This window comes from Panthera uncia, chromosome X (genome assembly GCF_023721935.1).
Source record: "Panthera uncia isolate 11264 chromosome X, Puncia_PCG_1.0, whole genome shotgun sequence".
Taxonomy (NCBI): Eukaryota; Metazoa; Chordata; class Mammalia; order Carnivora; family Felidae; genus Panthera; species Panthera uncia.
In genome coordinates this window covers 74,314,888-74,331,019 of record NC_064817.1, presented here as the reverse complement: position 1 = coordinate 74,331,019, position 16,132 = coordinate 74,314,888, and the positions used below count along the sequence as shown (strand labels likewise).

The following is a 16,132-nucleotide window of genomic DNA, read 5'->3' as shown; positions in this document are numbered from 1 at the left end:
TCTTACCTTGAGGAAATTAGCTATGATTTTCCATTACCTGTATCAAAAATTCCTTTTCATTTGTTTAATTCATTGAGAGTTGACACTACACATTAGTTCATTGAGCAATTGCTTTAGGTAAAGGCCCAGAGATGAATGAGACAGTCATTGCCATCAAGAAACATACTTTAGTCAAGGACACAGACAAGTAACTCTAGTAAAAGGCAGAATGAAATAAAGGCCATAATAAGAGTATGTGCAAATTACTGTAGGAGCATTAATAACAATGTACTTTAATGAGGGAAGGAGAATTAAGGAATCATGTTTGTTTATCATTGGTAAGCTCCAGTGATAAATCCAGCGCAGAATGGCTGAAGGGATTGTGAAGAGGTTTGAAAGCTACATTTTCCATTCCTGAGAACTTTCAAGCCCATAATAGTTTTAATTAAGAAGCACAATAGAGACACTTGGGTGGTTCAGTCAGTTCCAACTTTGGCTCAGGTCATGATCTCACGGTTTGTAAGTTGGAGCCCCTGCTTTGCGCTCTGTGCTGACAGCTCAGAGCCTGGAACCTGCTTCGGTTCCCGTGTGTGTGTCTCTCTCTCTCTGCCCCTCCTCTGCTCGTGCTATGTCTCTCCCTCCCTCTCAAAAATAAACATTAAAAATTTTTTAAAAAGAATAAAAATTGTTAATGTGGGCCAAGAAAGGCATTTTAGGAAGCAATCTCTAGTGGTGTAAAAGGTTGAAGAGGTAAGAAACTGAAATGGGATGATCAACTTCTGTGCCTGACTGGATGTTATGGGAGAGGGAATAATACAAGATGTTTCTGGTATTTCTAGCCTGAGAGACTGAGAAGGTATGGTACCTATAATGAGAGGGGAAATCTGGATAAAAGAATCCGTTTGCTAGGGAACATTTTTGGTTGGGAATATACTGCGTTTAGTGTGTGAGATATCATTTACAAACTGAAGATGGTTCTGAAGTTCAGAAAGAATTGCAGTCATTTGCTCATAAGAAATTGTCAAAGCCATGGAAATGGCCAAGATGGCCCTGGTAGTGGGGAGAATACAAATGAATGCTGGAGATACTGCCTATATTTTGTTGAAAACAATCACTAATAAAGAGGACTGAGAAATTTTCTGAGTGGTGGGGAAAGATAGGACTAAGTGTTCTTTATAGAAAAGTGGGAGAAAGTAACTGGAATGACAAGAGTAATTCATGGCTTGATAATTAGGTAGTTGATAGTGTTGAAGGAGACAGATTCATGGAAAGGTTGCTGTTCTTCATTAGGATTCTTGAGGATGCTTGTAGACTGAGAGGAAAGATGATGGAATAATGGATGCAAATAGTGAAAGCCCTTTCAAAGTACAAAGTACCATCCCCCCCCCACACACACACACAGCAAGTCAGATTTTATCCCAGATGCTCTGGAGTTGCAGGTAAGCGACACCTAACAGATGCTATGATTTTTATCATGATACCGAATTCTGCTGAGGAGCCTTATCCATGGTCCCTTTCCTTTTCTTCCCTTCCCCAAACACTACTATAAGTGCTCCAGTTGTTTAGTCAGGTAAAATACTCCATTAATTGATTTTTGGTAGGAAGTCTGTACCACTGTGGTATTATGTCATAAGATTCCAAAAATTATTCAAAGTGAAAATTCATAGTATTTAGGTATTTTCAATTTAATTCCCATTGTGATATTTGGGGTTTTGTAGGGCAACAGACAACAACACAAGATAGTTGCTGGGTGTTAGGGGGCAGGGGTGAGATGGAGCAGATCCAAAAAACAGGTTCCCTTCCAAAACAAAAGAATATTAGCTAGAATAGTCATTCAGTGTCACACGTACCCAGCAATTGAATGTACTGAGGAGGGAAGCCTTATGGTTGAGTAGAAAGGTATTTATCATAAAGAGGATAGACTTGGCCACAGTTTGGAAGTCTGAGAGATTCCTGGGAAAATAGTAAAACAGGAGAATTTGCCGCTCTTTTAGAGTAATAATTGTCCCAGAACCTCTTAAATGTATAGTTTAAAATATTAACTAGACACTTAAGAAGTTCTCGCTATGAACTAATTAAATCTTTTTCCATAAATTGCACTTCATCTACATTCCTTTCTTCCCTGTATGAGACCAAAACTGAATCAGTACATTTTAATGTCCACTCGATCCTTGTCAGTTTCTTTGAACAGCCATTCAGTGTTTTCACTTTCAGTATTATTAAATAGAAAAGAGAAAAAAGCAGGAAAGAGGAAAAGAAGGAAAGAAAAGGAACACCACATAGTCTACCTTTGCCCTTCTTACCATTATCACTATAAATCACTGAACAAGTTCTTGTTCAGAATCATGTTCTCCTGTCTACTTTGTATGTCTTGATGCTACTTGTATATAGGGCTTGTATGAGCCATTCAACAGTACAGACAATAAGATCATAAGTGTCAGAGCAGTAGGTGTGCATATCAATGGTATCACTACAAAGATGAGCTCTTCTTGTGTTCAACTTTTTGGTTGAAAGTAGCCCATCAGTCACTCAGGTTTAAAACCTTAGTGTCAGATTTGAATCCTCTCTCTCCTCACATCCTCAACATCTAACCGATTGCCAGTTCTTTAGATACCACTTGGATCTGTCCCACTGATGCTACCCTAGTTTAGGCCCTCATTATTTATCTAAAGTATTGCAATAGCCTCCAACAAAGTGGTCCTTCTGTGACCTCTACGTCTTACACAGAGCTTCCAGCATCATCTTCCTTAAATGGTCCATTATCATTGCTTTCCTTAAAATCCCTCAGTATTTTCCTATCATTTATAAAGTCAAGCCCCAAATACACAACTGCTACCTCCTTTTCATGGGCCTCATACTCTAATGAAACTGAATTATTCAATATTCCCTACATATGCATATCAAAATTTGTACTTCTCATGCCTTCCCTCTCTCCTAAAAAACAAAACAAAACAAAACAAAACAAAACAAAAAACACCTAAGCTTTTTAGAGTAAGGACCACATCTATTTGATTCATTGTTATGTTCTCAGTGTCTAGCATTCTGGTTGGCACATGGTAGGTGCTTATTACATACTGACTAAATAAAAGCTTCATATATCCAAATCTACTTACCCTTTAAATTTCAGTTCAAATGCCACTGTGACAAAAAGCCTACATTGGCATTTGTTTCCCACCTTAATACCTATACTTCACCTCTGTAAAACTGATTTGTTCTTTTTTTCTGAACTCCCATAGGCTTTATCTATCCCACTCTTATGACATTGATTACTTTCTTTCTACCTTGGATTACAATTCTGTACATGTCCCATCTTGCACTAGATTGTGAGACCTCTGAAGTGGGAGCTATGTTTAATTCATAATTGCACCCTCAAAAGCAATGTTCATGGAATGGATCAATGATTAGAATAGCCACACTGGAGGCTTTAAAAAAGTAGAGAAGTTAAGGGTTTATTATTATGATTTCTAATACGATAAGAGCTCTTGTGTTTTTTTTAATGTTTATTTTTGAGAGAGAGAGAGTGTGAGTGGGGGAGGGGCAGAGAGAGAGGGAGACACAGAATCCAAAGCAGGCTCCAGGCTCTGAGCTGTCAGCACAGAGCCCTACGTGTGGCTCAAACTCATGAACCATGAGATCATGACCCGAGCTGAAGTCAGACACTCAACTGACTGAGCCATCCAGGCACGCTAGAGCTCTTGTGCTTTGATGATTAATATCAAAAGGTGAAAATATTGTCAGGACCCCAATTAGCAAAAATACAGGTGAAAATATTGGCTGAACCTGTATTAGCCAAGATATATGACCATCATGGCTAGAGATTGAATTTTGCTAATCACCAAAAACTAGAAAGTCATGATTCACATACTTCAATAATTTGTAAGTTTTTTCCCCTACAATGTATATCAACTGTAATAATATTTTATTTGGGACTCTAGACATCTAAATAAATTCAGTCTTTAAATGGGATATTTGGCTATATATTTCCTTCTTTATAAATCAAAACTATATAGTATGTTACATACATTGCACATATTTCAACATCCAGATTTCCATTTTCCTTTGAGCTCTTGGTTTTAAGCTCAAATTCCCCTGGTTGTGGATACCAAGGTTTTCAGACTCCTTACTAAGGAGTTACTCTGAGGGAGAAAAAAAAAAAGCTAACGTAGGGGCGCCTGGGTGGCTCAGTCAGTTAAGTGGCCGACTTTGGTTCAGGTCATGATCTCGCAGTCCGTGAGTTCGAGCCCCGCGTCGGGCTCTGTGCTGACAGCTCAGAGCCTGGAGCCTGTTTCGGATTCTGTGTCTCCCTCTCTCTGACCTTCCACTGTTCATGCTCTGTCTCTCCCTGTCTCAAAAATAAATAAAACGTTAAAAAAAAAAGCTAATGTATTTGATTCCTGGAGCAACCCAAAATTCCAAGGGAAACAATGGTATTGCCACGTACTTTGGATCATATCATTTACAGATCTGGTTATTACCTTATCCAACCTTCCATCTTCAAGTCAGCCCACCTATGATGAGAGATTCTTTTGAAAGCCTTCCAGAGAATAATTACATACATTTATTTACTCATATACACATTTGGTACTCATTTCAGATTTTTACCCCTCTGAGCATTTGAAGTCCATTTGCTTTCATTCATTCTATAATCAAGACCAAAAAAAAAAACCCCAAAAACAAACAAAAAAAAAAAAAAAGAAAAAAGAAAAAATAACAAAAAAAAAAAAACCACCCACTTTTCTGTATAGAGTTTCCCTGGAAGATGTAAATCATCCTTCTGACTTTTCTGGACTTTTAAGTTCTACATTTCTACACTACACTGGAAAGAAGTGCTAAAGAATACTTAAATAAAATCTTAGGATTCCCACAGGTATGTGTGTCTTTGAATATATCCCATGATTTCCACTTGACCAGGTCCTTATAGAAACACTCTTGTATTTCTCTTCAGTTGAAGCTTCTTCTAAAATGTTCTTATATCCTGTCTTTATACTTCAGTTTGTGCCTGTTCAGTCACCCTGAATATTAGCATAGGCAACACAACATTTAATGTATATCTTAACTTTATTTAATAAGTGAGTATGCATTACATATAGACTACAAGTTGTTCTTGGTCATGTAAAGAGACAGGTATCTAATCCGAAGCAAAATGAGAACATGAATCCACAGTTCTCCTGCTGCTGAAATACTTCTTCTGGGTATCTTGGCATGGGCACAGTCTTCCTCAATACCCATTCAAAGCAGGCTTTGTTGTCACCTCTCCATTCAGCTGAGGGATTCACAATATCTAAAGTCAGCTTGAAAGAACCCTCCTGTATCAGAGGTAGTTTTATGCCTGCATTATACTCATAGAAGACATTTGGTCAAAGAGTACATAAAAGGGGTAGAAGGGAAACACCAGAGTTTAGAGTTGGAACCCATTATTTTTTCAAACTAAGCATTGGCCATAGTAGAAAAAGTATCAACAAAATTTTAGAATAGCCTGTAAAACTGTTTAACATCAAAGCATGCATTAGGCTGTACAGACAATAGCTTTTAGAGGAAACCTTCAGTTTGGTGTAAGCACCAAGGATGCATTTTAAAAAGTGAAAAGCACATTTGTATGCAATGATTAATGTAGTGAGCTAAATGATGGCTTCCCCAAAATATGTCCATGTCCTAGTTCCTGGAATCTGTGATGTTACATTATTTGGAAAAAGGGTCTTCACAGATGAAATTAAGATTATTTATATGAGGAGATTATTATGGATAAACCAGGTGCGTCCTAAATGCTGCAGCAAGTGTTCTTATGAGAGAGAGGCAGAGGTAGATTAGATACACAGAGGGAAAAGCAATGTGAAAACAGACCAAAGAGAGATTTGGACACAGCCAAGGAAAGAATGACAGTCACAAGAAACTGGAAGAGACTACCAACAAATTTTCTTCTGGAGCCTCCAGAGAGAGTACAGGGAGTACAGACCTAGTAAGACCTCAGTTTAGGACTTTGGGCCCCTCAAATAATAAGAGAACAAACTTATGTTATTTTAAGGTATCATGTTTTGTGTATTGTTACAGCAGCCACAGGAACACAATACAGATTTTGGTAACAGGAATTGAGGTACCCCTGTAATGAATGACTAAACATGTGGAAGTGGCTTAGGAGGTGGATAATGGGTAGAGGCTGGAAGAATTGTGATGTATGTGATAGAAAAAAAACATACACTGCTGTTAGTAATATGAATGTTAAAAGCGCTTCTGGTGAGCTCAGAAGGAACTGAGGGACATTTTATTGGAAACCAGAGGGAAGGTGATCCTTCTTATATAGTGGCAAAGAGCTTATCTGAATTGTTTCCGGCAGTTGTGTGGAAGGTAGAATTTGTAATGAACTTGAATATTTGGTTGAGGAGATTTCCAAGCAAAGTGTTGAAGGTAAGGCCTATTTTCATCTTGAGCTCATAGTAAAATGCAAGAGGAAAAAGAGAAATTGAGGAAATAACTATTAGGCAGAAAGGAACCAGCACATGATAATTCAGGTAATTTTGAGCCTGAATATTCAGATTGCAAAAGATGCTAAAATTAGGAGATTGTACTCTGGAGATAAAGCCAGCCTCTGGCTAGTGTTGAAGAGATGGCAGACTCATGGATCCACTCAACCATCTCAATAGAAGCCAAGAATAGAGATGGAATTATCCAGCAAAGGTCTGTGAGGACTCTTACCTCAATACTGAATCAATTTGACATACATGGGAGACCCACAAACTTTTTGAGAATGTTATACTGGTTGAAACAGTTCTAGTTTTGCCTGGAAAGGATGGAGACATAACAAAATGACAGAAGGTTGTCAGACTACCAAAATTTTACAGGCAAGAAACAGGATGATAAAGCTGCAAACATGTGCTACCCTTCAGTAAATATGGCCATTCCTAGAGCAGAACTGCAAGGTGCAGAGGCAGAGGCCCAAGCAGGGGAGCAGAGGCAGAAGTGCCAACCATGGGCACAGAGACAGAGACTTAATCCTTGGGCAAAGAGGCCAGAACTGCAGGCTTAAGGGGGTGCAGTCCTGAAGAAACCTAAGGGGATTATGCTTGGCTGAAATTTGAAAGTTATCAGGCCATGTGATTTTTTTCAACTTTCCATTTTCTCTATTTTGGAATAAGAATGTCTATAACTATTGTCCTATGCTTGTCTCACCATTGTATTTTGGAAGCAGATAAGTTGTTTTTACAGTGTATTTTTTTTCTCTATCACATACATCATAGTTCTTCCAGCCTCTACCCATCATTGACATTTGGATAGAAATTTTGCCCCAGGATTTTCACCTATACCTGATTTAGATGATTCAGATGATGAGATTTGGGACTATTGAACTCATGATGTTTGGATGAGATTTTAGACTTAGAGTTGATGCTATAATGGGTTGAGACTTTGGGGAATGTTGAGATGGGGTGAATATATTTTGTACATGGGACAAATATAAATTTGGGGGGGCAAAGGGCAGACTGTAATGGGCTGGGGGGGTACCTCCAAAAAGATATGTCCACATCCTAACTCCCAGAACCTTTGAATGTTACTTATTTGGAAAAAGAGTCTTATAAGTGTAAATTAAGTTTAGGGTCTTCAGATGAAATTATTTTAGATTATCTGGGTGGGCCCTAAATTCTAACAAAAGCATCATTATAAAAGAAGCATAGGAAGATTAGATATGCAGAGGAGAAAGTGATGTGAAGATGGAGCAGAGATGTAGCCATAACCCAGGGAAGGCCAGTAGCTACTATATGCTGGAAGAATCAAGGGAAGATTTTGCTCTGGAGACTTTGAGGGAGCATGGCCCTTCATTTTGGGCATCTTGTCATGGGGACCATGAGAGAATACATTTCTGATGTGATGAGGCACGAATTTTGTGGTAATTTGTTACCTTGCAGACAAAGGGCACTAATGTAACTAGTAAACATTTTAAGGATTTTGCAGTTTTAAAAATCATTCTGAAGAAAATCTGCATAAATTGGTGCTTCTCACCTAAAAAAAACTTTAGTGTAATTTGGCTCTATGCTAAAAATGTCACTATGTACTTTTGTTGGTTATAATTTTCAATCTAGAACAAAATTGCAAATGGCTAAAGCAGGACTATTATAAATCTGGGAAGCAAATCCTTCAACTCCATTATTGGAATTTCACAAAAGACCCTAAAAGGTTCCATACTGTTTGTGAAAACCATGTGCCATTTCTTGAAATACAAATATATATCAATAATAGTATTTCATTTACTTTTTTCACAAACTAAAAAACAAGGCAAGTTCACATCTGGAAAAAGTAATACACATCAGTATTTCTACCTCGACCATCTTGATGATATGACATGGCAAATGCCACTAAATTTTAGTCAGGTTAATATTTCAAAATATCATTTTCCTACAGCCTGAAAAGCTATCAAAAGACCCAGGTCAGAACATGAAGATTTAAGAAAAGACTTTGTGAAGTCAAAAATACATACATTAATTATTTGCATAAATTTGTAAATCTTTGTTGTTATGAAACAGCATATGAAATTGATATTCCCCTTAAATTTATTTGTGCATGCATATGTGTGTGATTTAAAGATAGGATGAAATTGTAAAATCTCAGATACTGTCACTCCTTTTGATTTCTCTATTATAGCAGCTTCAGAGAATTTTAAAATGTAATACCCACATAAGAACCTACACAAGAATGCACTGGAGGAAAAAGTAGCAGTTTGAGTAAGTATACATCTCTATATAAAGGAAACTGTGAATTATTGGTCACTTGTTTACATTATTTCAAAAGGTGACTTGCCAAGCCAGTCACTTATTCTTTCTGAATGTCTATAATGTGCTTTGAAGAAGTAGAAATAGGATTTTCTATATAAGAAATATACATATAAGAATTTTTTTACAGTAATCACAATCATCTGCCTGGATTAGTATTGAAATTACACTCCAGAGAAATTATACCATATTATTTCAATGCATATTTTAAAGTAATAGGTATAACTTATATTCCTTCATCTATTTAAGAAAAATGTAGAACCTGTTTTTCCTCCTAGGGTTGTTTTGGCAGTGTCATTTTAGTTTGTTAATATAATGGAAATAAGTATGATGATGATTAAAAAGTTCACTTAGTCACTGGGATGTGGAATTATTGTAGCAGTAGATATAAATATATACACATATATACACATACATACATATAATTTTTTACTTCTTCACACCACCAAGGCAGAATTGGAAAGCTGAGTAAGTAGAAAGGCAGATAAAACAGTTGAACTTTCAGACAGTTTTCTGCTGCCTACAGAGAGAAATCTTTTTCCTCTCAGGTCTTTTAGAACTTTATTCCCTGCTTTCAAGGAGGTCATGAGAGAAAGAAGCAATAGAGAGAAGAAATAAACCACAGAGAATAGGAATCAATATTTACCTTTTAAAAATCTAAATAAAGGTGATAGAATTTTAAGGTTCATCTCAGAATAAACATTAAAATGTGAGGTTTTCTCAAAAATAGCCATATAAAGTATTTCTATAAAGTAGATATATGTGCATAATTAGAAAATACCTCTTTAAATAAAGTTTAAATCACTTTCTCTAACTGCTTCTGTTAAACTCTGGTTTATTTTTAGCAATAAGTGCCTGTAACATCATGTTGAAACTCTAGATTAATGATAAGTTTAATTTCAGCCAAAGCAGATCAATCCATCATCTTTTGCTTGAGATAAGATTTGAAATAAATTCATGGGGTTGAAGCAGCAATTTTTTTGTTTCCAAAATGGCTTCTCTAGCACAGTGTGCAATATTAGCTAGTGTCTCTTCAAGTTGTTAATATATACATTTCCATTGGCCTGTTCTTTTTCCATGTAACAGGAATCAGAAGCAGACACTGAATAATTCCTTCTATTCCTTTCTTTTCCTTTTTTTTGGAGGGGGTGACCTGTAAATTTGAGCAACATTGTAATTTTTGACAGGCTGACTGTTTCTGAATTTTTTACCCTTTTCATCATTACCATCAGGTCACACACAATAACAAATAATACACATTTTTACACTAAAATAGAACACATATTTTATAATCTTTGTAATTGTGTTTGTTTTAGTATAATTGTGAGAGGAGTATTGCAATAGCTTTCCAGATACATGCTACTTCACCCAGCTAAGCTTGATATTTGCAGAAATGTACGTATTTTCTATCCCTTGAGTGGATGTTTTGTTCTTCTCAAAATTTATGATTTTGTTTACTTATGATTTTGTTTTCATATTCTTTGGCATCAGGAATCACTTAGATGAAATAGCTCCATTGTGGCGAGAGCGTGACCTTTCCAAAGGTACTCGGCTATTATCTGTAAGACAAAGAGAAAGAGAACCAAAACACAGTGAGCGCTAGATCTTGGCTATTACACAAAGTTGGGTCAGGAGAGGTTTTCAAATAGTCCTGAATCACTTCAAATGAATATGTAAATAAGTAACAAGGAGCCCAGATCTGAGGCATTCATGCTGCAGCTCTTGGGCTGAGTTCAAGAGTCCTGCAATCAGCAATAAATAACTTTTCTTGATAAGTGAAGTCAGAGTGATGAAAGAAATGGAAGCACTCTCTCAACCACAGTCCACTTGGAAATTTCAGGTGACAACAAAATTCCTTGGTAAAGATGTCAAATTGAAAGGATCTATGTACAGTGCCTTTTGTTGTAAAGCACTTCAATTCCCCATGAGTTTTAAATCTGTATGTTTTCTACCTCTATAGGATACCAGGGCAGGCAGAGTAGAAAAGAGTTTTTATTTTTTAACAATGATTGCAGTATATGGCAATCAAACCAACTACTGAGTCTTTGCCTGATTGTATGATGCAAACGTATTCAATTATATAGTCATTATGGGAATGAATAATGAATAGGTTCTATTCTCCACACCCATCACAGGAAGAATAATCACTGTAGAGATAACTGTTGGCACAAAGCTTGGGAAGCAAATTTAAAGGCATTGATAGTTGCTCAAAAATAATTTTAGCTCTAATAGAAGAAAAGGTTTACAGCTCTGCATTGTGATGATCACTACTACATTATTATCACCTCTGTTTTATGTTCAGCTTAAAATCAATTGATGTGGGTGAAAATCCTTTTCTGACACAAACATAATATACTTAGATTCTCTATTTAAAATGAGACTAGTTCCCTAGAAATAATGACAACCACTAGCACTTACATAAATGCTAAAACTTTACACTTGTTAATTTGCTAATTCACACAACATCCCTGGGAGGTAAGTCTATTTCATTCTTTCCTATTATTTCTGTTTTACTGATGAAGGTTACACACCAAATCAATGGCATGATGGGGGATTATAATGCAAAGTTAATGCCTAAATGTCAGGACTGCTTTATTTAGAGGCAGATGTTGGGGCCTCCAAAGCTATTATTATGAAATGATGATGCCCAAGGAACACATCCATCCTGCTTGTCCCATGGAGAGGATGGACTATAAGTGCTGAGATTTTGCTATGGTACTTTATTCCTCTGTGTGTCTCTTGACTGATTCCCAGTTGTCTGTAGTCAGTACACAAAACAAAGCTAATTGGCCTCCATGACTTTGGCCTTGTTAACACCACATGACTGCACTAAGCCAACTGGCCTTAATCTTAAAATGCCTTATAATGCAATAATATCACTGAGATGTGAGAAAGAAAGGCATTTTCTCTATTCAGAGATATAACTGAGTGAAGGATTATTTGGGGATGCTTTTAAAGATATCATTTTAAAAAGCCATTATTTAGTTTGTGATATAGATCACAGTTCAGCAAAAAAATGTGAAGATAACATTCCTAGATAAAGGGCTTATTACTTAGATGTCACTGGTTTGCATGCAGATTGGTTTGGGACTTCTTAGAAAACATTTAAATATGAGATTATAATACATTGATTACCAATACTTTGCTAGCATTTAAACATTCGGTGTTAAAAGCTATAAGATATAAGAATGATGGTACCATTCACAGAGGATTGTCCCAGCTCAAAAAAGGGCTTGTGCCTTGGTTGTACTACACTCTAAGGTCAACTGGCATCTGCACTCACTCCAGGAGTGACACTAGCATCCCATACCACCACTCACAGCCCACTGGATTTAAGACAAGTACCACATTCAAAAACAAGTCTCACAGCATTACATAATGTGGTGTCAAGATTCACTTATTGGTAACATTTGGCATGAGAAAATAACTTTCAGGTGAAAATAAGCTCAGGAAAAGACATTGAAGCTTTTGGAAGACAGGATAAACACTGGTTCAGGGCCCAAATCTAGCTCTTGACATGCGCAGGAGAGAATTATTCTACATTTCCTCCTCCCTTCTCTGTCTCTCTTATATATATATATTTTTGGTACCTAATTGATCCCTATGTTAATTATATAATTATAAGAGGAAGCAATTCTGAAAAGGTTACCACATATTTTTGAAATATCAATGTACAACCTTGTTTATGGGGAAAAATGCCATTAGAAACAATGGAAGCAATGGCTAATCTGGATTTTGTGATCTAATTATAATTTTCTGCATTTATATTAAAACTATTTTAGGTGCAGAATATATATACTCTAGATTTTATGGATGAGGCAGAAATGCAACTGAGAAGATAACATGTTTATAAATAAACATGACATGAATATATATATTCATAACTTTTCACACTCTAATAGCTTACAATATAATGATAAAAACTTTTCATGCTCAAATTCATGACCTTTTTGAGGCACATATTGAGAAGCAATGAATTTTTTGAAATAAAAATTTTATAATTATAATATTAAATACTAATAGGAAAAAATCTGGCATGACCCTCATAAGGTCAGGGCACGTAGTTAATATCAAATTCATAAGAAAGCAAAGGTTACATATTATTGCTGTCATAGGTGATAAAGTAATTTTGGTGATTGTGAAAATGATTATACTTCCTATTTGGTGACATAGGAGGAGGAAGTGGACGCCCATGTGATGATTTGAGAATTCCAGGAGACCCAGACTGAACCAAATTCATTTCTGTAACTAGTCTTATTCTCTCAACACTACTGATACTAGAATAATTTAGATGGCGAAATAGGGGCCTCTCCTCCAAAAAAGTCAATAATTTAAAACATATGTATTCACCTGAGATGATGTGGAAAACTTTGTTAACAAGTATTGGCTTCCCTTTCCAATTTGTGTATTGTCTTTTTGGAAACCAAAGAAAGGAAGAAGGGGAGAGGCATCTGTCTATGTTTGTATACTTATTGGGAATATTGTACAATGAGATATAGGAAAACATACTTTATTAGAAGATAGGGGTAACATTATTTGTCATAATATTTCTCTGTCTTCATTTTCTTAATGCAAGAGGTAACACATAATAGTGAATAAGAAAGTCTACAGCATCTAATATATCCTCATGATTTAAGAATTCATGAAGAAATTCTATTGTTTATAAAAACCAACAATTAATGGAGAAGTAAAGCCTGAGATGTCAATCCAAGATGTACCTTCCAAATCCATCACAGTTGGGTATCCTCTTTGATCATCAAAGGCTTGTATTTGAAATATGCCCCATGTGAAGGTGAAAAGATTCTGATATTACAGAGAGTGACCTGGTCATAGTGTGAATTTGGAGACAGCTATAGTTATATAAAAATGTGCATTCTATGAAGAAAGGGTGATCAAAACTAAAACACTATTCTAATCTGTCACCAAAAGAAAATATGAATACATGGACCAGCTTGACATACTTCTGCACATTCTGAGTACAAGGTTAATCAGTTCAAACCAATGTCAAGATGTATCCAGTCATAAGAGCAACAATATTTATGCTATTTATGAGTGCAAATTGATTTGACATTCATCTCAAAACCTTTCCTACTTAGTCCTACAGTGAATGGATTAAACCCATTACTGTATTGATGTAAAGTCCAAACCCTTTGTGATGCAGCAAAGGCAGTCCTAAGAGGAGAGTACATTGTAATTTAGTCCTATCTCAAAAAGGCCTGAATACAAATATACAAATATACAAATATACAACAAAACTTACACTTAAGGGAGCTATAGAAGGAGCAGCAAATAAAGCCCAGAGCCAGCAGAAGAAGGGAAATAATAAGGTTTAGAGCAGAAATAAATTATATAGAAACAAAAAAAAGCACTAGAATAGATTGAAACTAAAAGCTGATTTTTTGAAAGAATAAACAAAATTGACAACCCCCTAGCCAGACTTATCAAAAAGAAAAGAGAAGGGACCCAAATAGATAAAATCATGCATGAAAGAGGAGGGGTCACAACCAATACCACAGAAATACTGTCAATTATAAGAGAAAACTATGAAAAATTATATGCCAACAAACTGCACAATCTGGAAAATAGACAAATCCCTAGACATTAACACACTATCACAACTCAAACAGAAATAGAAAATTTGAACAGGCCCATAAACAGCAAACAAATTGAATCAGTTATCAAAAATCTCCCAACAAATAAGAGTCCTGGGCAAGATGGTTTCCCAGGGGAATTCTACCAACATTTTAAAGAACAGTTAACACCTATTCTCTTGAAGCTGGTCCAAAAAATAGAAATGAAAGGAAAACTTCCAAACTCATTCTATGAAGCCAACATTACCTTGATTTCAGAACCAAAGACCCCACTAAAAAGGAGAATTATAGGCCAATATCCCTTATGAACATAGATGCAAAAACTCTCAACAAGATACTAGCAAATCAAATTCAACAGCATATTAGAATTATTCAAAATGATCAAGTGGGATTTATTCTTGGGCTACAGGGTAGTTCAATATTCACAAATCAATGTGATATACCACATTAATAAAAGAAAGGATAAGAACCATATGATACTTTCAATAGATGCAGAAAAAGCACATGAGGAAATACAGTATCCTTTTCTGATAATAACCTTAATGAAAGTAGGGATAGGAGGAACATACCTTGACATCATAAAAGCCATATACAAAAATCCCACAGCTAATATCACCCACAATGGGGAAAAACTGAGAGCTTTCCTGCTAATGTTAGGAACATGACAGGGATGTCCACTCTCCCCACTGTTGTTCAACATAGTATTGGAAGTCCTAGCCTCAGTAATCAGACAACAAAAAGAAATAAAAGGCATAAGAAGAAGTCAAACTTTCACTCTTCACAGATAACATGATATTCTACACAGAAAACCTGAAAGACTTCGCCAAAAAACTGTTCGAACTGACATGTGAATTCAGCAAAGTTGCAGGATATAAAATCAATGTACAGAAATCAGTTGCATTTCTATAGAACAATAATTAAGCAGCAGAAAGAGAAACCAAGGTATAGATCCCATTTGCAGTTGTACCAAAACCCATAAGATACCTAGGAATAGACCTAACCAAATAGGTAAAAGATCTATACACTGAAAACTATAGAAAACTTATGAAAGAAATTGAAAAAGACACAAAGAAATGGAAAATCATTCCATGCTCATGGATTCGAAGAACAAATATTGTTAAAATGTCTATACTACTCAAAGTAATCTACACATCCAATGCAATACCTATCAAAACAAAACCAGCATTCTTCACAGAGCTAGAGCAAAAAATACCAAAATTTGTATGGAACCACAAAAGACCCTGAGTAGCCAAAGTAATGTTGAAAAAGAAAACCATAGCTGGAGGCATCACAATTCTGGACTTCAAGCTGTATTACAAAGCTGTATTTATCAATACAATGTGGTACTGGCACAAACACAGACATATAGATCAATGGAACTGAATAGAGAACCCAGAAATGGACACACAAATGTATGGCCAACTAATCTTTGACAAAGCAGGAAAGAATATCCAATGGAAAAAAAATGACAGTCTCTTTAGCAAATGGTGCTTGGAAAACTGCACAGAGACATGCAGAAGAATGAAACTGGACCACTTTCTTCCACCATACACAGAAATAAACACAAAATAGATGAAAGACCTAAATGTGAGACAGGAAACAATCAAAATCCTAGAGGAGAAAACAGGCAGCAACCTCTTCAACCTTGGCTGCAGCAACTTTTTACTAGTTGTGCCTCTGGAGGCAAGGAAAATAAAAGTAAAAAATGAATTATTGGGACCTCATCAAGATAAAAAGCTTCTGAACAGTGAAGGAAACTATCAACAAAAGTCAACCAACAAAATGGGAAAAGATATTAGCAAATGA

The 16,132-nt window shown here is 35.9% G+C and overlaps 1 protein-coding gene across 4 annotated transcripts in view; it reads right to left on the bottom strand.

Moving 5' to 3' along the window:
• Positions 1-4,947: 4,947 nt before the first annotated feature.
• DIAPH2 (diaphanous related formin 2) overlaps positions 4,948-16,132 on the bottom strand; it is a 974,644-nt gene continuing 963,459 nt past the window's right edge. The window contains exon 29 of one of the 4 annotated variants that reach the window (XM_049644717.1): positions 4,948-10,294. In XM_049644717.1, coding sequence (XP_049500674.1) covers positions 10,230-10,294 — 65 coding nt within the window. In that variant the 3' untranslated portion in view covers positions 4,948-10,229. The remainder of the gene's footprint in view (positions 10,295-16,132) is intronic. The other 3 variants (XM_049644714.1, XM_049644715.1, XM_049644712.1) reach the window with 3 other exon arrangements.